General features: G+C 40.5%; 1 protein-coding gene across 3 annotated transcripts in view; it reads right to left on the bottom strand.

The window, feature by feature from the left end:
• Positions 1-11,819, bottom strand: part of FBXL5 (F-box and leucine rich repeat protein 5) — a 61,487-nt gene extending 49,668 nt beyond the window's left edge. Inside the window, exon 1 of one of the 3 annotated variants that reach the window (XM_027103302.1) lies at positions 11,735-11,819. In XM_027103302.1, the coding sequence (XP_026959103.1) occupies positions 11,735-11,800 (66 nt within the window). In that variant the 5' untranslated portion in view covers positions 11,801-11,819. Of the gene's footprint in view, positions 1-580; positions 868-11,734 lie in introns of those variants that run through there. The other 2 variants (XM_027103301.1, XM_027103303.1) reach the window with 2 other exon arrangements.
• Between the last annotated feature and the right edge of the window lie 9,851 nt (positions 11,820-21,670).

The raw sequence follows: 21,670 nt of genomic DNA, 5'->3' as shown, positions 1-21,670 counted from the left end.
GGGCGTAAAATGAGCAGGGAGGAGTTGGGAGAAGGTGCTCGTTGGGCCAGAAAGCGGGCCAGAGGTTCAGAAGAATGGATGGGTGTTCGTAAGGAGAATCGGGGAGGCCCAACACAGGCCGGGGGTAGGGCGGGGGGGCAGTATTGATGGGGGAGGTGGCAGACAACTACAGAAACAGCTTGCGCCAGGGGGAGAGGAAGCCACCGCAGGTAGCCGGCCCGGGGTCCCCAGAGATCGGTAGGGGCGCAGGGGCCCCACTCCCTCAGGGGGCAGGGGCGGGAGGCCCGGCGCGGCCGCGGGGAGCCCGCCCCGAGGGCGGCGGGTGGCCAGGCCCTCGGCCGGGAAGGGGCCGCGCCGCGAGCTCCGAGGGCACGTCCGAGGCCGCCAGCCGGGCGGGGCGTGGGCTCCCCGCGGAAGGTGCGGGGCAGCGAGCACGGCGCTGACAGCTGCGCAGGTTACAATTCGCCCGGCGCGGCCCCCGGGGGCTGAGGGCGCCGCGCAGGCCCGGCCGCCCAGGGATCCGGCCCGCTCCTCCCCTCCGCCCGCGCCGCCCAGAGCCAGAGGCCCCGCACACCGTTACCTTGTCGCAGTAGAGCCCCACCAGCTGCTTCATCCGCCAGTGTGGGGCGGTGAAGACGTCCACTTCTTCGGGGAAGGGCGCCATCGCCACCACCTCAGCCTCCGCCTCAGCAGGCGCGGCCGCCGCCTCTCCATAGACACCCTCGCCGCGGGGCAGAGGCGGCGCCCCCCCCCTGCGCATGCGCCCGCCCCGTCGGAGCGCGCGCCCGGGCTGCCGGGCCGGCCGGGACGCGGGGGCGCGCGGGTCGCCGCCATGCGGGCCCTACGGCACCACGTGACTGGGCGCGCGGCGGAGGCTCGCGCTTTCACCTCTCCGCTCAACTCACGTTGCTCGTCCTCCTTCTGCGCCAGAAAAAGAAACCAAGTCGTTTCCCTGTTTGTCTGTTATGTTTCGCAACACAAAACACATGATCTGAGAGGAGGGGGTGTCGTTTTAGGGTGCTGTCAGCGCCTTTTGCCTCTATGCCCACCAGGTCTTGAGGCCGAGGCAACCGAGTACAATGGCCGCGGTCGGCCCGACCGCCCGGTCCGCCTGGGCGACTGCGCTGTGCGCGCCCCGGCCCTCCTGAGCCGCCCTTCGCCTCCCTGCCCATGCCGATGCCGGCCCGGCCGCCGGCCCGAGCACCGACCTCCCTGCCCGCTGGTCAGAGGTCCCAGCGATTGGGGGAACCAGGACTGGGGGCTCCCAAAACTTGGGCCCCATGAGGAAAACGGGGACGTGGGACAGGACCGGACAATGGCGGCCCGTGGGCTCGCGGCGGGCTTGGAGCCTGGGTCTGGAGGCTGGGCGGGGACCACGCATCTCCTCCGGGGCGGGCGACAGGGACGGGCCGCGTGGAATTCTGGAGACTTCAAGGAGGGAAAATGTCTGCTGGGGATCAAGGAGGTAGGAATGCACCTCAAGCACAGGGACGCAAGGTCAGGGATGTCAGAAAGGCCTTGGGTGCTGGGCAGGAGGGTAAATAATGAGAGAAAGTTATTGCGGAAAGGAAGTTCGAGGCACATCCCTCCATTTTAACCCGAGGCTCAGAGAGAAAGGAGACAAACCAGGTCACTGCCAAGAAAAAGGTCAGTGTGGCTCTTCCCGACAGGTCACCTCATCCCGGCCCCAGCCCTCCAGGAGACCTAGGAAGACCCTATTACGGGCTTCTCTCATCCAGATCAACCCTGGACTGGCTGGCTGGAGGATTAATAGACACAGAGAAATGGGAGAAAACAGGGAAGGCTGAGAACCTGGGAAGGGTTATGTTATTTGCTTAATGACAATAAACTCCAGGAGAGCAAGAACCGGATGTTCTCTTCACCCCTTGTATCTGTATTGTCTGTCACAGTTCCAGGACAATATAAGGGCTTGATAAATATTCAATAAATGATGGAGTAGAAGGTTGTAAGAAAGAACTTTTTTAGAAGAATGCATTTGTTTGTCTCTAATCTTACTATGTGCCATTTATTGAGAGGCAATATGAGCAGTGTTTAAAAGCACAGATTGGAGATGAAGTTGGATTCCTCGTTTGCCATATACTACATGTATGACCTTGAGCAAGCTACCGTGACTTCTCTGTGCCTCAGTTTCCTCGTATATAAAATGGGGTTAATACAGCCATGAACTCAGTGCTTGTGCCTGCCTCAAATTCAAATGTTGAAACCCTACCCCTCATGCGTTATTAGGAGGTGGACCTTTGGGAGATAATAGGATTAGATGACGTCATGAAGGTAAAACCCTAATAATGAGTCCCCTAGAGAGCTTGCTTCCCTTCTCTGCTCTTCCCCAGGTGAGAACACAGGGAGAAATCAGCAGTCTGGCCCTCACCATGCTGACACCCTGATCTTGGACTTCCAACCTCTAGGACCAGGACAAACAAACTTCAGCTGTTTATAAGCCACCCAATCTATGTATTTTTTTTTTAAATTTATTTTCGGCTGCGTTGGGTCCTTGCCTCTGTGCGTGGGCTTTCTCTAGTTGTGGCGAGCAGGGGCTACTCTTCGTTGTGGTGCGCGGGCTTCTCATTGCGGTGGCTTCTCTCTTTGTGGAGCACGGGCACTAGGCGCGCGGGCCCCAGCAGCTGCGGCACGCAGGCTCAGCAGCTGTGCCTCACGGGCTCCAGAGCACAGGCTCAACAGTTGTGGCGCACGGGCCCAGTTACTCCGCGGCATGTGGGATCTTCCCGGACCAGGGATCGAACCCGTGTCCCCTGCATTGGCAGGCAGATTCTCAACCACTGCGCCACGTGGGAAGGCCTATGGTATTTTTTTATAACAGTCTGAGCTGACACCCTGATCTTGGACTTCCAACCTCTAGGACCAGGACAAATGTCAGCTGTTTATAAGCCACCCAATCTGTGGTATTTTTTTATAACAGTCTGAGCTGACTAAGACAAATACCTACCTCATAGGATTGTTATGAGAATTAAGAGAGTTCATACATTTGAATTGTTTATAATAGTACCTAGCACATAGTAAGTACTGTCTGTAAGCTATCATTATTAAATAAAACAAATCTGTGAGGTAGTACTGTAGGAAACTAAGTATTGAAGGCATTCTGGTAATTACCTAGCATCCCACAAATTAGCGAGTAATCCGGACATATAAATCTAGGTCCAATAACACCGTCCCAGGCACCCTGTTAGTTGTGTGGGATACAGAGATGACGGTTTATACAGAGTCTGTCCTAGAAACAGGAATAGCACCTAAGTAATAGAATATAGATAAGGTCCTTGATATCTCTCTCATTTTCTCCCATCCTCTCCCCTTCTCCTTTCTTTTAAAACTCTACTCATTCACTATGGTTTTGCCTTTATATTTTTTAATACCCCCCAGAAGACATTTTCTTATTTTCCATCTATTTCTTTATTTCATTCTGATCTGTCACTCTAGCTATCTTGGAATGTAGACCCAGACCTCAGGTCAACCAGTTATATAGAGCAATGAGTTCCATGAGAATATGCACATAGTTTTATCCTCAGCACTTAGAACAATGCCTATCTTACATACACTTAGTACTCAATAGTTGAATAAAGAAGGAATGAGGGAAGTTCATGGCATTCTGTGATTTCCTCATTGTAACTAGCTTTTAATACACCATGTTTTATTTCCCAATACCTGTTTGTGTCTGTTGTTCACCAGTGTACCCCTAGAACCAAGCACATTAAATATGTGTTTAACAACAAAAAAGTCCATCCACCCACAGTTTCACTGTAACCTAGAATTTGAAGCTGTGTAGTTAGCTAAACTACGGCCACGTTGGACTGGCCATTTCAGGGAATTTAAGATGACAAAATGAAAGAAATAAAGTAATATAAAAAAATAAGTCCTGTGGGTCATTCTTCCCTTCAGAAGAAGTTATTAACATTTGCTCCATATGCTGAGTAAGATAATAATTAATCACCTGATATATCCAGAATAAATGATTGATTTACATTAAACTTTTGCCCCAAAAAAGAAGACATTGATCAGTGTAGTATCGTTTTTATGGATTCCTACAACTACATCAGATCAGGAACTGTTATTAAGGCTAAGGTTGTCGGTTTAATCATGCCTTTATGATTTCTTCTGGTAAATGAAAGCGAAGGAATTCTAATAAACCATCTAGCTGTGGGTAACAAGGAAACTAGAGAAGGCATATGAACAGAGCAGTGAAATTCCAAAGTGTATAGTGCCTGGTGGATTGGTAATTCGTTCTTTCCTTCTCTCATTCTCTCTGAAAACAGCATGCTACAGGGGAAGAAAATGCCAAATCATTCCCTGGTGACCTAAATGTATGATGACATGAGGCCTCTTCACTGGTATTTTCCAACCCTGGTTTTGAGGGCCCTGGAGAGGGTTACTGGTCAGGGAAAGTCAGTTCTAAGGCATTTATATTTAATTCCATTTAGCTGAGTATGTGACACAGCACTTTACCCTGCAGCGGGTTACTTGTGAAAGCAAGCAATGAAAAGTTGTTGCTATCCCCAACAGCTGGAATCCCAGTCCTAACTCAGTACCAGAGCTGATGCTTACTGTCAGTCAAATTAGCCAATCAACAATTGCTGCAGGTTGATTTAGGAGAAAAGCTCTTAGCAGGGATGATGGCATTATTAAAAGAAAAGATAGCCACTGAGTTGGAATGTGAGGCCAGATGCTACGGTTTGTTTTGGTTTTTTGGGGTTTTTTTTTTCATTTTCCTTTCAGATACTTTATATGCACATGGACCTCAGAAAATGAAATATACATAAGCCTGCATTTTGCCCCAAACTTTTACTTTCTTTCTTTAAACTTAAGTAGTGAATTCTATTTCCCCATTGGTTTTCACTATATACAGATGAGTGCCTGTGTGTATTCGTTTGCTGGGGCTGTCATAACAAAATATCACAGACTTAAGCAACAGAAATTTCTCCTCTTGCAGTTCTGGAAGTCCAACACTGAGGTGTTAGCAGGTTTGATTTCTTCTAAGTCCTCTCTCCTTGGCTTGCAAATGGCCACCTTCTCACAGTGTCCTCACATGGCCTTTGCTCTGTGCTTGTGTATGTCTGGTGTCTATGTCCTAATCTCCTTCTCAAATAAGGACACCAGGAAGATTGCATTAGGGCCCACCCTAACCACTTCATTTTAACTTAATCACATCTTTAAAGGCCCTGTCTCCAAATACAGTCACGTTCCGACATACTGAGGATTAGGGCTTCAACATATGAATTTGGGAGGAACACAATTCACCCATAATACTATGGAAAGAAAAGCTTGTCACAAAAGATATAATAAAATCTTTTGCACAATGACAAAAATAATTGGAAACAACTAGCTGTCTATCAACTGGATATTAGATAAATAAATTATAGTACATTCATTCAATGGACAAATAGGCATCTGTTAAAAAGTGTAAGGAAGATCTATGTTTGCTGATATGGAATGAAACCAAGATGTTCTAAGTTAAGAAGAAAAACAATGTAGAGAACACTTTGTTAAATATGTTCTCTTTTGTGTTTAAAAAAAAAAAGTATAGAATGTGTTTCTAGGATAAGACAGCAGAAACTTGTGAGCAGGGCTTCTAGGATGGGAAACAGTTAAATGCCTTTTAAATACATACCCTTTGATACAGTTTTAATATTTTACTGTGTTCACCTATTATTCTTACAGTTATAAAAATTTGTTAATAGTAATGCATTTTAAAAGACTTTTAAGTCTTTAAAAATACTAAAATGTTCGATTATATATAATCAGCAGCAGCCAGGCTAATTGCAGGTAGAGCCATTTTATGTTTATCCCAAAATTGTATCTAATCTGCTCTGCCTCTGGTTACTCTGCTTATGACACCCTTGGGTCCACATCAATTTTCCTGGTAGGACTGGAAGCATCTTTGAGGGTAAGGATGGTGTTTTTAATGACCTTGGGGAAACAGGTATGATATAAGGTTAAATGAAAAAAGCAGAATCAAAATTGCACATAATCCATAACAAGCTTACAAAAATGCATAAAAAGGGTGGCATAAATGACACAAAGCCTTAATGTCTCCTCTGATTGACAAAAGTTATAGATGAGTCCCTCCCTCCCTTATATTTTTCTATTCTTTCCAATGTTTTAAATGAGCATGTTTACTTTTAATGTCAGAATACAGAAATGAATATAATAGAAACAACCTTATGGCAACTGTATTTTATAAATGCATTTGAAAGGGCATAAAAGGAAATACATCAAAATGTTGACAGTGGCTATCTTTTGGTGTTGGGACTGTGGCTGATTTAGGGGAGAGGGGAGCTACTTTTTTCTCAAAATTTTAACAAAACTTTTTTCCAAATTTTGTATTTGAAAAACAAAATTACGTTTTTTTAAAGATTTCAGTTTAATTAGTATCAATCACCGTTAGATCCATCATTTCAGAGCTATATCCAGTCTCTCGGAAGCGCCAGCCTACTGCACAGACATATAGAGTCCTGGAATGCTTCCTGTACCTGTGCCTGGAGACTTGCGCCTTCATCTCCTGCCACACGGTCCCTTCCTTCTGACATGGGCCTTTCCCAGCTTGTCGGTAGGAAGCCATTCCAGTGAGTTCTAGCTGACTTCTCTTCTTTAGACCACCAAGCCCCTGTTGCACTTCCTATAGGACATACACACAGGACCATCTTCACTTTGGCTAGGCTGCCCTAGCTGCCAGATCTTTTTAATGTCCAAATAGTTGCTAGAAATTTGGGATGGGGGGGATCTACCACATTGGGCATTTTCCTGTTCCGTGGCCCTTTGTGCTCACAGTGAGTCTGTGTCCATTCCCAGAACTTTAAGTTTGCACTTTTGGAGCACATTCTTGACTAAAAGAATAAGGCATCAGGGACTTCCCTGGTGGTCCAGTGGTAAAGAATCCGGTTTACAATGCAGGGGACGCAGGCTCGATCCCTGGTCAGGGAACTAAGATCCCACATGCCACGGGGCAACTGGGCCCGCGTGCCACAACTAGAGAGAAGCCCGCACGCCACAATAAAGAGCCTGCGCACCACAACAAAAGATCCTGCATGCCTCAACAAAGATCCTGCATGCCACAACTGAGACCCAACGCAGCCAAAAATCAATTAAATAAATAATAAGTCATCAGATTGGAATACGGGTGCTACTTACTGTGCTCTTTTATTCAAGGTGTGGAGCTCTCTCCCCTAGAGGTGATTCACTGATGCCTCATACATGAAAAAAAGACATGCTTGGACATATACAAAGGCATAGGATAACAGAAGAGCTGAGAAGAGGAAGAGGCATAAAAGAAAAAGGGACAGATAGGACAGAAGTTAAAAGATGAGGAAAAACAGAGTGGGGGAAGGATTAAAGGAAAGAGAAAAGATACAGGTGGAGGTAAACAGAAGAAAACAATAATTAAGATGTATTGATGTCTTAACATGTATTATAAGTGCTTTACATGAATTGTCATGTGTAATCCTCACAACTACCATATGTGGAAGTTTCTACTGTTTTTCCCACTTGATGGGAAAAGGAAAATAACGTTTAGAGTTATTGACTTGTCCAAGGTCATAGAGCTAGTGAGTGGAAAATCAGGGATATAAATCTATGTCTTCCTCATTCTGCAATCTGTACGTAACCTTACACTGAAAAACAGCTCTCTGTCATCAGTTTATGTCAACAAACTAAATGCCTAATATGTGCTATTCACCTCTGAACAGGAGCGAAAGGTGACAAAGAAGAATGTAGGCCACTCCACAAACTATATGTGTCCAAATATAGAGTACTTCAGTTCCTTAGATTATCTTTGGAAAAGAAATAGTTTAGGTAATGCGAAGACCATAGTTTACTCCAGTAGAAATGTGGAGATAAGATGTACACAGTGGTCCATAATGTTTCTTTGCAAAAGTTCCAGACAGGTAAGAGCCTTCCATTCCCTAGACATACCCGTGTATCGCTTACCTGTTCTTAATAAATATTGCCAAGTCAACACCAACTCCAATCAAAGGCTCTATTATGAGCTAACATGCTGAACGGTGCAGTGAATACGGCCCAAGGGAAAGGTGTTGACTACTATCACAGACAACTTGACTTAGCTGTTTGCAACATGTAGTGAGGGAAAGTATCACAAGTTTCTGGAATGGAAAGGAACAATAAGTTTCCTGTAAATTGTCAGGCTTACATTCATTGTAATGATGAAATCAGGTCAGTGATTGCTTAATCTCTGCCTACAGAGAAGGGAAAAAAGTATTTAGGGAAGTATCAGTTCTGTTTCCTTCCTTCCTCATAAGCCCAGAACACAGTACAAAAAATATCCCCAGGTACATAAGGCAACTCCCAGGAATTTTTAAAATGCTAAGAGCTATGTAGGCAGAAAGAAACAAGAGTGTCTGATTTCCATTAATTGACTAATAGCTGGGTTTGGGGGGAACAACTTGTTTAATACATAAAACATTGGCCTGAGTTCTAATTCCATCTCTGCCACTAACTACCTTTCCATGGGACCTTAGGCAAATCAATGGCCACTCTGGGGCTTCTGTTTTCTCATCTGTACAGACACTTTTGAGAGTAATAAGGGGTGATAATTAATACATATTGATTAATCTGTGACACATGTAAAAAGGACTCTGCCAGGCAAGTGCTTCTCTATTATGGGAAATCAGTCACCAACAACCCAGATCAAGAGTTAATTGACCTTTAACCAATCATTATTTTCTTTATAACTAGTTTGTGATTCGTTCCAGTCACTTTTCCTAAAATGTCTCTACCAGGATGATTCTTTGCATGACTACAGATTTTTTCCCTTATGTGCAAGATTGTAATAAAACATTGGCATATGCTTGTGATAGAACTGTTTGAAAGTATTCTTTAACAATAGAGAGACAGTAAGGCAAAGTGGGTAGGAGTGCGGACCCAGTTTCCTCACCTGTAAAATAGGACAGTGAGTCTCTACCTCACAGGATATCCTGAGAATTACATGTTATATAGAACTTAGCAAAGAGCCTGGCACAGAAAACACTAAATATTAGCTGTTACTTTCACCTATAAAATGAAGAGATTGGACAAGATGCTTTCTTTGGTCTCCTCCAGTTCTCAGTCTCTGGGACTCCAGAAATAGCACCTTGAAAGACTTTTTTTCTTTTTTTTTTCTGTGCGCGGGCCTCTCACTGCCGTGGCCTCTCCCGTTGCGGAGCACAGGCTCAGGACACGCAGGCTCGGCGGCCATGGCTCACAGGCCCAGCCGCTCCGCGGCTTGTGGGATCTTCCCGGACCGGGGCACGAACCCGTGTCCCCTTCATCGGCAGGCGGACTCTCAAGCACTGCGCCACCAGGGAAGCCCGAAAGACTTTTTTTTTTTTTTTTTTTAGGTTAATTCTACAAATAAATTTAACTGGAGAAAGGAGGGACTCGGATTTGGCTGTTAAGTGACAGAATATACAAAAGGACAGTGGCTGAAACAAGATAGAGGTTTTCTCTTTGTCTCATGGTATTAGTTATCTATTGCTGTATAACAGAGTATCCCAAAACTTAGTGGCTTAAAACATTTGTTTCACAGTTTCTGGGGATCAAGCATCCCAGAGTGGCTTAGCAGGTCATTCTAGCTTAGGTTCTTTCATGAGGATACAGTGAAGCTGACAGTCTAGCCACATAAAATAAAATAGTAAGTCATATTGACCGAGTCTGCAGGGAAATAATAAGTAAGAGATGGTTGTGAAATACTTACCAAATGTAAATGTCCAATTTGAGTCAGCTTTAGGATGGGTTGAAATAAAAGGAATGCTATTATTCATGAAGAATCATAGACTTACACGTTTAATCTTGCCTGTCTCTAACTGAACATTCCTGAAAAATGATATCCCTTTTTTTTTTACACACAACTTAATACTTCTATGATCTTCCTCTCCAAACGTAGGGGTAAATTACACATTGATGATAGCCATCAGTCATTGAAAGACTAACTGTATACCAGGCACCACATTATCTGACAACATTGTGAATTAGGTTCTGCCAACCCAGTTTTACTGACGAGGGAATCAACGCTCAGAGGTACAAGTTGAATTTGAAGCCAGATCTCTCATTTTCACTGTACTGCCATGCTCTTTCCCTCTTGTACAGCATCACACTTCACTTTCTGTTAAACACAAGTCCTACCATATAGCCTGCCTAGAGCTTCATCAGTGAAAAGGGGTGCAGACAGTGGGAAATAATATGTGGCAGAACAGGAGACAGAATACGTACTGCTTCAAGGTTCTTAGCTAAATGCTTGCTCTCAGCTAAATTAATGAGAGAAGCTCTGAAATAATAATTAAGAGTTAATAAACTGTATGGTGCTGACAATGCAAGTACAGTAAGACCAACCAGAGAGCTCAGATGCCAAGGGTACGTGAACTAGCCCCATCCCTTACAGTGATATTCAGAATATAGTCCTCTGGGAACCTGATTAAGAACACATCCCATCCTTTTAAAGATCTGATTTCTGAGACTCACCCTTGGAAATTTGATTCAATACATGTGGGGCAAGGTCTCAGACCCTATACACAATTCCTATGTAACTAAAGTTTGAAAAATACTATCCCAGTTTTTAACTACACATCCATAATTAAAACTGGTTCTCAAACTTCATAAGGTGGTTGTAGAATTCATGGAACTCATGGTATCATTTGGAAAACACAATGACATGATACACTAAATGTAATATAGCTAAATTTGCATGATAGATTACTACATGAATGGTACAGAAATGAAACAGACTTCAGGAATAAACAGGAGCTCAAATCTCTCCATAATTATGCAACTATGGGCAAGTTCCTGAACATTTCTGAGCCTTAGTCTCCACTGCAGTAAAATATCGATTATAATATCTTGACAGGTTATTGTGGAGATTGAAGATTATACATATAATGCTTGGCATATAGTAGCCATTCACTTAATGTCAGGTATTTTTATTATTAAACATTTAACACTATGTAAAATAGGACACTGTATCTTAATAGACTCTAGTGTTAAGAGATATTAGAAGCCAGAGGTTCAAAATGGTTTGAGCCATTATAGTGGTTCAGCATACCAGCGTGGAAATCAGATTGTCTGGGTCCAATCCCAGCTGATCTACTTTCTCACTTACTACTAGCAGAGTAAATCACAACTTCCTTTGCCTTCTGGGAATGAGGTTTTTGGGGGTTTTTATATAAATTTATTTATTTTTGGCTGTGTTGGGTCTTTGTTGCTGTGCACGGGCTTTCTCTAGTTGCGGTGAGCGGGGGCTACTCTTTGTTGCAGTGTGAGGGCTTCTCATTGCGGTGGCTTCTCTTGTTGCAGATCACGGACTCTAAGCGCACGAGCTTCAGTAGTTGTGGCATGCAGGCTCAGCAGTTGTGGCGCACAGGCTTAGTTGTTCTGCAGCATGTGGGATCTTCCCAGACCAGGACTTGAACCCATGTCACCTGCACTGGCAGGGGGATTCTTAACCACTGTGCCACCAGGGAAGCCCCGAGGTTTTTGTTAGTATTGTTAAGCCACAAGCCTGTTTACTCTTTTGCTAAATAAACTGTAAAATGGAAATAATATAAATTATCTGACAGCATTGTGGAGAATTAAATGGGATTATACAGGTAAAGAGTTTATAACAGTGCCTGGCACATAACCACAGTTCTTTAAAAAACAAAAACCCACTCATTTCTATTGTTATTCAACAAACACTGTGTGTCAGAAATTCCAGACTCAGTATATCCAAAAGTGAACTCACCGTGTTCTCTGTCCTCTGAGCCTGCCAAGTCTTTGTATTCTCATCCTGACTTTTATCACTGTTCATCTAGTCACCCCAGCTAGGATAACAATAGCAAACAAACTTGAGTACAAGGCCCTCTGCTCAGGACTTACGGTATTAAATTATATCTTTTCACAGAATGGCTGTATGGAGTGTAGGTACTATTATCCTCCCTACTTTATAGATGAAAAGATTGAGATGGAAGAGATACATAATTTGCCCAAGGCTATCCCGTTAATAGCAGAGCCAAGATTCTAATGTAGGCAGTCTAGCACCAGAATCTGTATCTTTTAATGTATGATACAGTCTCTAGAGATTTTAGAGTTATTTTAAAAGCTCTCTCTATCACTTGAATATCTAATAAAATACACAGTCCTCTTAAAGATCTCTAATCCAACCCCTTCTCTACTCACATTGATATGGACCTAGTTTAGGCCCTACTTACCTTTTGCTTGAACTACCAGTCTCCCTGATTGTAGCTTCTTCTCATTCAATCCTTCTGCCAAACCAGCTAGTCAGAAACGTTTCTAACGTAGATCTGATAACTCTCCCTTAATTAAAAACATTTAATGGTGCCCCAATTTCTACAGAATAGGATGCAAATACTCATATGTGTCATTCAATAAGGTACCTGGTGTAGTACATCACTTACAATATTGAATATATTGCAGTTTACTTTTATCCATATGACCATGTCTTTTTCCCCACTAAAGTGAGCCCTTTTTGAAGGTAGGGACGTTTTTTCATCTTTATATAACCCATATTTCCCCAGGCCCCAGCAGCCCACAGATACAGATGAGGTCACAATACCATTAATATGTGAATCTAAATGATTCACCGCCTCACCAGCAAGTGCAGAATTTGCAGCTTCAGGAGAACCTCCCCATCATTACTAAGAAGTGCTCTGAATCCCCAGGGATGTTTCTCACAGGCTCAGTAACAAATTCACTCCCTTTATAGCGATGTGGCTACCCCAGATGACAAGTGAGTCACTGTGTCTCTTCCTTTCTTCCCCTGAGCCCTCTATTCTCATATCATCATGAGCTTAGGTGCCAAGGTAGTAAAGAATGGCTTTCTTCTTTGTGACACACTGTTAAAGAGGTCCCAAAGGAAGGTTACTTGAGCATCACGTATTTAGTGAAGTAGCTTTCAACTGTATTCACTTAGAGCCCTCTAGCTCCCTGGGCATCAGATATGCTCTTGGGAGTTTGAACCAGGGCAAATTTGAGGTACAGCCATACCATCACATTCAAAATCCCTCCTTCACTCCAACAATGGTTTTAGTATTGGTCCAGCTCGTTTCTTTTTCCCTTAAGATGATCTGCCTTGCATAAGTTACCTCAGCAAATTTTGTAAAACTTTTCTGGGGCCACCCTACGAGTATGCCAGATGTACCTAGTTATCTGAATCCGGGTGCCCACAGGGAATGCCCAAAGTATGCACTCCAAGCTACATTTGTCTCACCCCTTCCCATGCCCCTCACCAACTCCATTGCCTAGATTGGAGCTTTGTGCATACCAGAGCCTCAATCAATGTATTAAAACATGTAATAACAACTGAAATTTTATACCACTTGAGCAGAGCTAAAGTTTATCTGAGGAAAGGAACACAAACTTAGAATGAGACTACCTGACCTTCAGTCAAAACTACACAGAAATCCTGACATTAAGGAAAAAACCAAAACTAAACAAAAAAAACAGAAACCAAAACCATGGGCTCTCAGCTGAGATGGATTTAGCTGTTGCTAAGACTCTGATGATTACAGTATACGACTACAGTATACATGCACTTACGTTCTCTAGAGGAGTCCTTCAAAGAAATCTGGGTCGCAAGTTAGTTGTTCAAGACCACATGCCACACCCTTGGGCTGAAGCAAGAGGAAGTTGATTCACTTTCCTTGTGGCCGATTGCAAACAGAATTGCATCAAGTTCCTATTGACACACTTTTTTAAAAAGACCATAACTATATCTTGTTCCTGTAATGCAAATCATTTAGGCTGATTTAACTTTTCAGATTTTAGATATATGAGATTTGTTGTTGTTGTTGCTCTGAAGACAATGCAGCCTGTTAGGCCATGCGGTATTAATGGAGAAAATTCACCTAATTGCTAACTAGATTAGGGTTTTACACACTGGTAGTGTTTTCAGCTTATTAAATAAGCTTCATTTTAAAAGAAATTACTAGATGTTGAATACTTTCTGGTTTAATGTGAAAATTTAAACCATAATAGTACTGTTAAAAATTGCAACTATTAATTGTGAAAATCTCATTCCACTCTTAATGATTAGAATCATGGTATAGTGCAAAGGACACTTGAATGCATGTCATAGTTCTTTGGCTCTTTCACTAAACAACCACATGATCATGGGCAAGCTCTATAACCTTTATGGCAATCTATGAGAAAGCAAATGTAAAAGTGCCTAGCATCACACTTGGCATACCGTATAGGCGTTCAATATTTGTTAAAGTGAAAGTTTCAACACATATTAAACAACTTATACTACTCATGAATTACATACTAAGTATGTATTTGACCCTCCTATTTGACATGTAGATATGGAAAGACTCAGCATAACATTCAAATGAGACTAAGCAAAGTCTCATATTGCCTCTAAATGCAAATCAAATGGCGTAATATAGTGCTTTGAAAAACAACAGGTCACAAGCTAATTATGGATTGAAATCAGCAAATCTTTTTCATAGAAAATGCCAGAGCAACTTACTCAAGGTGTGAGCAAGGACTGTACCTACTGCCACAAATACCATGCTCAGCAGTGGCAACTGTTACAAGGAACAATTAATGGAGAGAATGTGATAAATAAAACATGAATTGGTTGCTGTCTTCTCATTTGATTTGAAAGATGGTCAGGAAACATCTAGTGTGATATTTTTGAACTTGTGAATTGTAACATTTTAATAAAACTAATACAAACTGCACTTAAACCATATTTTTTAAGCAAAAAGAATAAAGAATGATGAATTGAAAACTGTTCAAGTTCAACTGCTGGATCTAGGGTGTAAAATAGTGGCAATAAGGAGAAAAATATTTATTTTAAACAGCAAATTTTGATTTCATGCAAGCCACATTCTACAACGAAAAAAAAGAAAGTACACGAGATTATAATGAAGATAATTTAATATGTGGGTTTATTAAACTGCCAATGGTATTTTTAAATAAAAGCTTAAAATCTTCAAAATTAAATCTCCTTGGAAACAACCTGCTGAATTTATTGATAAAGAAAGGGGAAAAAAATGCATTCAAGTTTCCAGTCTAATTTCTTAGTCTTTCCACCATTGTTAATGATAAAATCTTACTATCATCATTAAAGCATATTGAGAGACAGAAAATGCTTCACATATTTTCTTACAGCATGTTTGGATATGATGTGTATAACTTTGTATCTAATTAATAAAAAAAAACATGCAGAGTGCCAGCACAGTAGCTCATTTGTTTACTACTGCAGAACATTTAGAAGCAATACTCATCACAAGTCTACAAAGATTTCAAAATCCAATTTGATGATAATAAGCTGCATAGCTTTTAGTTTCTTGGATATATGTAGCAAGATCAGTTCGCACAGGATATGTTATGTTGTTTATACGTAACTTCACACAAAACTGAATTAGATATATTTAGAGTAGATAATATATTGCTGGGTAATATATGTTTTAAAATGTCTTATGATGAAAAATTTCAAACTAAAATAAGAATAGAGACAACGGTATAATGAACATCACCATGCACCCAATACCAGCTTCAGTCATTATCAACTAACGTACAATATAAGAAAATTCTGTTATCCAAAGACATTCTGGTGATTTCACTGAGGTATTGAAAAACACAGTGAAAGTTTATTTTTATTAAATATTTAGTACTATTTGGTCAACTATTTTTTTCCTAGTTGAAAAGCAATTGCTATTTGTCAAATAGTTCCAAAGACGATATCTAAGTAATAACATGACATACTTAACTGATATTTTCAGCATTCTTGATGAACTACCTTAACAACTACAGGGATTTATTTCAACATTCAAACACATCTGAAAGTTCCAAAAGTCATTGCTGTCATAGCAGTAATCACCCCAGCTATTACATGCTCCCCAAGTTTTCACAACCTATGGAAAAAATTAAGATATTCTGAAAGAAATAAAGATATTGTACATTTAACTTTTCCGGCACAAACTTTTGTAAAAGCTTTATGGAGGTATAACTGACATACAGTGAACCACACATATTTAAAATGTACAATTTGATCTTTTATAAACACAAGAAGCTTTCACCTGAATCAGAATAATGAATATCCCCACCATCCCCAAGTTTCATGGTACCCTGGGTAAGCCCTCCTTCCTGCTCTCCCCCACCCCTGCCTTTCTGCGGCAATTACTGATCTTCTGTCTCCATATAGTTTGCATTTTCTAGAATTTTAGATAAATGGAATCATTTGTCTGTCTTCTTTCACTCAGCATAATTATTTTTTAAACTCATCAATGTTGTGGTATGTATCAATAGTTCATTCCTTTTTAATTGCTGTATAGTATTCCATTGTATGTTTTCTATCATATACCAGTTTATTCACTTGTTGATGGACACTTTGGTTATTTCTAATATTGGCTATTACAAAATGATAGAGCTACTATGAACATTTATGTAAAAGTCTGTGCATGGATAAATATTTCGTTTTCTCTTGGGTAAATATCTAAGAGTAGAATGGCTAGATCATATGGATGCATGTTTAACTTTACAAGAAACTGACAAAGTGTTTTCCAAAGTGGTTGTATCATTTTACATTCTTTACACCTGGCAGTATTCTTTGTTCTGAAATCTATTTTATCTAATAACAATAGTCACTCTAGCTTTCTTTTGATTGGTGTTACCATCACATTTCTTTTTGCATTTTTTTGTTTTTAACGTATTTGTGTCTTATAAGCAGCATATAATTGGGTCTTGCTCTCTTATCCAATCCAACAATCTCTGCATTTTAACTGGGGTATATAGAGCCAGTAGTTCTCAACTGGAGGCGGTTTTGCACCCCAAGAAGCATTTGACAATCTCTGGAGATATTTTTAAATGACATTTAAAAAATGTAAACACTATTCTTACATTGCAGGCAGTAAACTAACAAGGTTGCAGACTATAGTTTGCCAGTCTCTAGTGTATTTCTTTCTGCCTGAAAGACTGGACTTGCTTTAACATTTCTTGCATTACAGATCTGCTAGTGATGAATTCTTTCAGCTTTGGTCTGAAAAATATTTCACCTGTTTTTGAAATATTTTCCTGGGCATAAAATTTTAGATTGACAGGGTTCTTTCTAATACATTACTTAAGTTTGTCTATTGATGTCTCAATTGAATATTTTCTAAAAGAAATCTGATGTCATTCTCATCTTGGAAACAATGCTTTTTTTCCTTTGGTGTTTTTAAAGATTTTATCTTTATCACTGGTTTTAAGCAATTTGATTATGATGTGCTTTGGTGTAGTTGTTTTCATGCTTCTTGTGCTTGGGGTTCATTGATCTCCTTAGATCGGTGGGTTTACAGTTTCTGTAATTTAAAAAAACTTTTAAGCTATTTCCTTAAATAAATTCTTCAGATTTCTTTCCCCATCTCTTAGTCTCCTATTACAGGCGTATTAGAAAGTTGTGCACAGCTTACTCATTGTCTTGTTTCTGTGCTTGATTTTGGATAGTTTCTATTGACATGTCTTCAAACTCATAAATCTTTTCTTCTGAAATGTCAAATCTGCCATTAATCCCACCCAGTGTTTTATATTCCGCACATTGCGGTTTTCATCTCTAGAAGTTTGGTCTATCTTCCATGTCTCTACTTAACTTTTTGAATATATGGAATAGTTACAATATAATGTCTGCAAATTTTAACATCTGGATCAGTTTCAATTGATTTGTCTCCTTAGTATGGGTCCTATTTTCCCACTTATTTGCATCTTTGGTAATTTTTGATTGGATGCCAGACAATGAAAGATTTACCTTTCTAGGTACTGGATATTTTTGTATTCCTGGAGGTCTTTGTTCTGGCACATTTACTGGGGAACAATTTGATGTTTTCAGATCTTGCTTTAAATACAAGACACAACAGTGCTCAGCCTAGGGCTAATTATTCCCCACAATTGAGGCAAGACCCTTCTATGTACTCTATCCACTGCTCTGTGAATGATGCTTTTCCAGTATGTCTTGTGGGAACAGCCATTATTTCCAGCCCTCTTTGAGCTGGGGTCTATTACCTCTAATACTTTCAGGTGGTCCTTGGCCTCAGGTAATTTCCTCACTTGCATGCACTGATCAGAACTCACCTGAAAACTCAAGGGAGATTCTTTCCAGATTTCCAGAGTTCTCTTTCTGTGCAGCGCTCTCCTCTCTAGTACTCTGTGCTGCAAACTCTAGCCACTTTGGTTTCACCGGCTCTCAGCTCTATCTTATCAAACGAGGGACCCCACCAGGCTCTTCCTGTGGTCCCCATGGCTGTGCTGAGGCCTGGAAATTCTCTCAAGGCAGTAAGCTGGAGTCATCACAGAATTCACCTTGTTTGTTTCCTCTCACTCAGAATTCATGTCCTTTATTGCCTGTTCTTCACTGACAGATGTCCAGTGTCTTTAAAAACATTGTTTCATATATTTTGTCTATTTTTTACTGTTTCCAGCCTGTCTCAAACTTTTAACCATTATATCCCAGAAAAAAAAAAATTGATGCATTCAAGAAAAAAAATCTGGTAGATTCACTGGCTTTCTAAGACTCAATCAAAAATTGAGTTATACACACTTGGTAATTAAAGAATACGAAATATTACAGCTTACTTTTCATAAACACTAAAGAATGATTATGAGACATTAAATTTATCATCCTCTTGGATGAAATAAGACTGTCCACTGAAAAGCAGAATTAGTGTAGTACTACTCACTAGTGCTTTAATAGTTTATCCAATTAAAAACAAAGGAAAGAAACAGGGTTAATCGGATATGTGAGAACTGACCTTGTGTATCTCAGACTGGAATGAACAGACAGCATACTAATCACATTAAATAAAATGTTCCCGATTTTTACTTGTATTGTGTTTATTTGGGATTATTTCTCTATGTTGCATTTAAACATTAGTGAAATTGTATGTAATAATGTTTTTCCCTTACAAAGTAAAGGTATTATTTCATGAAACTTTTATTTTAGTCATAAACCTTTCTTTCTCCATATCAGCTCATTTCTATTGTATTAAAAAATGATCAAGGCAATGGCTTTAAATGATAAATTTATTTGTCATATACCTACAATCACTGTTTTTGCAAATTCCCGTCAGTTCACTAAAAAGAAAGCAGTGAGCCTGCCACTACAGTCCACTTTTACACATCAAAAGATGAAGCAACTCAAGATATTTCTGTGAAGATTTCTAGAAGATTTTTCACATCACTGATTTCACAGCATCTGTTCAGTTAGGTAAGCTGTAGAGGAATGTAACTGCCCTCTAGTTTTCATTTCCTATATTTTGTTACATTAATTCATTTTCTTCAAATTAGTATGAATTTACAGCTAATATTTATAAGACAAGTAAAAACTAAAATGGGAAACAAAGCATAACAATATAAAAAGAAATGAAGGGACTTCCCTGGTGGAGCAGTGGTTAAGAATCTGCCTGCCAATGCAGGGGACACAGGTTCAAGACCTGGTCTGGGAAGATCCCACATGCTGCAGAGCAACTAAGCCCGTGCACCGCAACTACTGAGGCCCGCATGCCTAGAGCCCGTGCTCTGCGACAAGAGAAGCCACAGCAGTGAGAAGGCCACACACCACAAGGAAGAGTAGCCCCCGCTTGCCGCAAGGGGAGAAAGCCCACACACAGCAATAAAGACCCAACACAGACAAAAATAAATAAGTAAATTTAATTAAATTTAAAAATAATAATAAAAAAAAGAAATGAGGGCTTCCCTGGTGGTGCAGTGGTTAAGAATCCGCCTGTCAATGCAGGGCACAAGGGTTCGAGCCCTGGTCCAAGAAGATCCCAGATGCCGCAGAGCAACTAAGCCTGTGTGCCACAACTACTGAGCCCATGCACCACAACTACTGAAGCCCACATGCCTAGAGCCCGTGCTCCACAACAAGAGAAGCCACTGCAATGAGAAGCCTGCGCAACGCAATGAAGAGTAGCCCCCGCTCGCCGTAACTAGAGAAAGCCTGCACATAGCAACGGAGACCCAACGCAGCCAAAAATAAATAAATAAAACAAATAAATTTATTTTTAAAAAAAAGATATGAGGTGAACAATTCTACACACACAAAAACAATTATTTAGGACCAAATAACTAAATACTATTGTAGCCTATAAAGATTTTCTTGCATTCTTCCTATCCTGGATTTACCAAGCTTCAGGCTTAGGTCCTGTCTAAGGCCCCTCTGACTATTACTTTCAAACTCAAGTCTTAGCTATCACACTGGCAATGCAAAAACAGAACCACTCAAGGGAGTGGTTTACTAGTGTGTAAACTTTACACAGTTACACATGTACTGTGTCTTACCTTCTCAGTCACAAAATCTCTAGTTGGAACAGGCAGAAATGCCATCCTGACCACCTCTGACATTATTCTGATGCATGAAAACCTTCAGACGAAGGCATATACAACTGAAGCAAAATTCTGAAAGGAGTATTAGGTGGAAAAAAGCCCTACTTCTATTAAGTTAGCTGGTTGTCTTTGGCAAATATTTAACTCTCTAGGCCTCAGTTTTCCCATCTGTAAAAACAGGAAGATTAGAGATGAAAAGACTACAGAACACATTTATAATCCTTAATCATGTATATTAGGACACTTTGAAAAATATTATTGAAGACTTTCACCTCCTGATATGAATGCAATAAAATGTTTATAGGCTACCACATAAGTATTTTGCCCCACTTTCTGGAAAAAAAAGTCAAGCTATAATCTAGTCAATCATCTACCATTAAATAGCAGTTTATGGGAAATACACATGATAGAACAGATTGAGTGATAGTACAAAGATGAAATTAGCCAAATCCAGAATATGGGAAATTCAACTAGACAAATGACCCAATCTCTATAACAAATATATGTCAAGGAAAGAGAGGGGAAGAGAGCTAGTTGAATATTAAAAGAGACATAAGAAATATCAAATGAAATGTATAGATATAGTTTAGATCCCAATTCAAAGAAACAAGCATGAAAATAATTTTTTTGAGAAAATTAGAAAAATCTGAACACTGGATATTAGATGAAGTGACAGCTAAGATTTGCTTTAAAATAATTCTGGCTGAGAGTGGGATGGGGTGTGTGAAGGGTGTGTGTGTATGAGGAGGGGGAAGGAAGAGAAACAAAACTGGCCAAATATTCATAAAGGTTGAAGTCAGGTGTTGGGTTGTTGGGCTCATTTTACTGTATTCTCTTTGAAAAATTTCATAACAGTAACAAAAAGTATGATCTTCAAATCTATCAACTTTATGTACATTTACCTGATGTATCATTAGGCCTTGCTGAAGAAATGGAATTCTCTGAGTAGAAAATCTTAACAAAGACGAAAGAAGTAGTCATTAAAGGCCCAATATAATTACCTAACAAGTGATACATTATATATTTATTAAGAAAAGAAACTACTGAAACCTATAAAATATACCCAACTAGCCTCAACAACTATCAACACAGGGACCACCTTTTTCCACCTAAAACCCCATCCCTAATACCCCAAAAACCCTGGTTTCATATTAGAAATGGCTGTTTTGAAGGCTCACTGGTTTGATTTTGAGTTGCCTTGAAAAGAATTTTTTTAGTCTTTGGAGCAAAGACCATTTCCTATGCTTAAACACACCTAGCTCTATTCTCCACATTTGAAAGGTTCAAGATCATACACATATCAATTGTTAAATAAATAAATATACATACATATATATATATATATATATATATA

This window comes from Aethalodelphis obliquidens, unplaced genomic scaffold (assembly GCF_003676395.1).
Source record: "Aethalodelphis obliquidens isolate GAN/ISIS:26980383/991018 unplaced genomic scaffold, ASM367639v1 scaffold6, whole genome shotgun sequence".
Taxonomy (NCBI): domain Eukaryota; kingdom Metazoa; phylum Chordata; class Mammalia; order Artiodactyla; family Delphinidae; genus Aethalodelphis; species Aethalodelphis obliquidens.
Note: the sequence above shows the minus strand (reverse complement) of the source record. Positions and strands in the feature narration are given on the sequence as shown.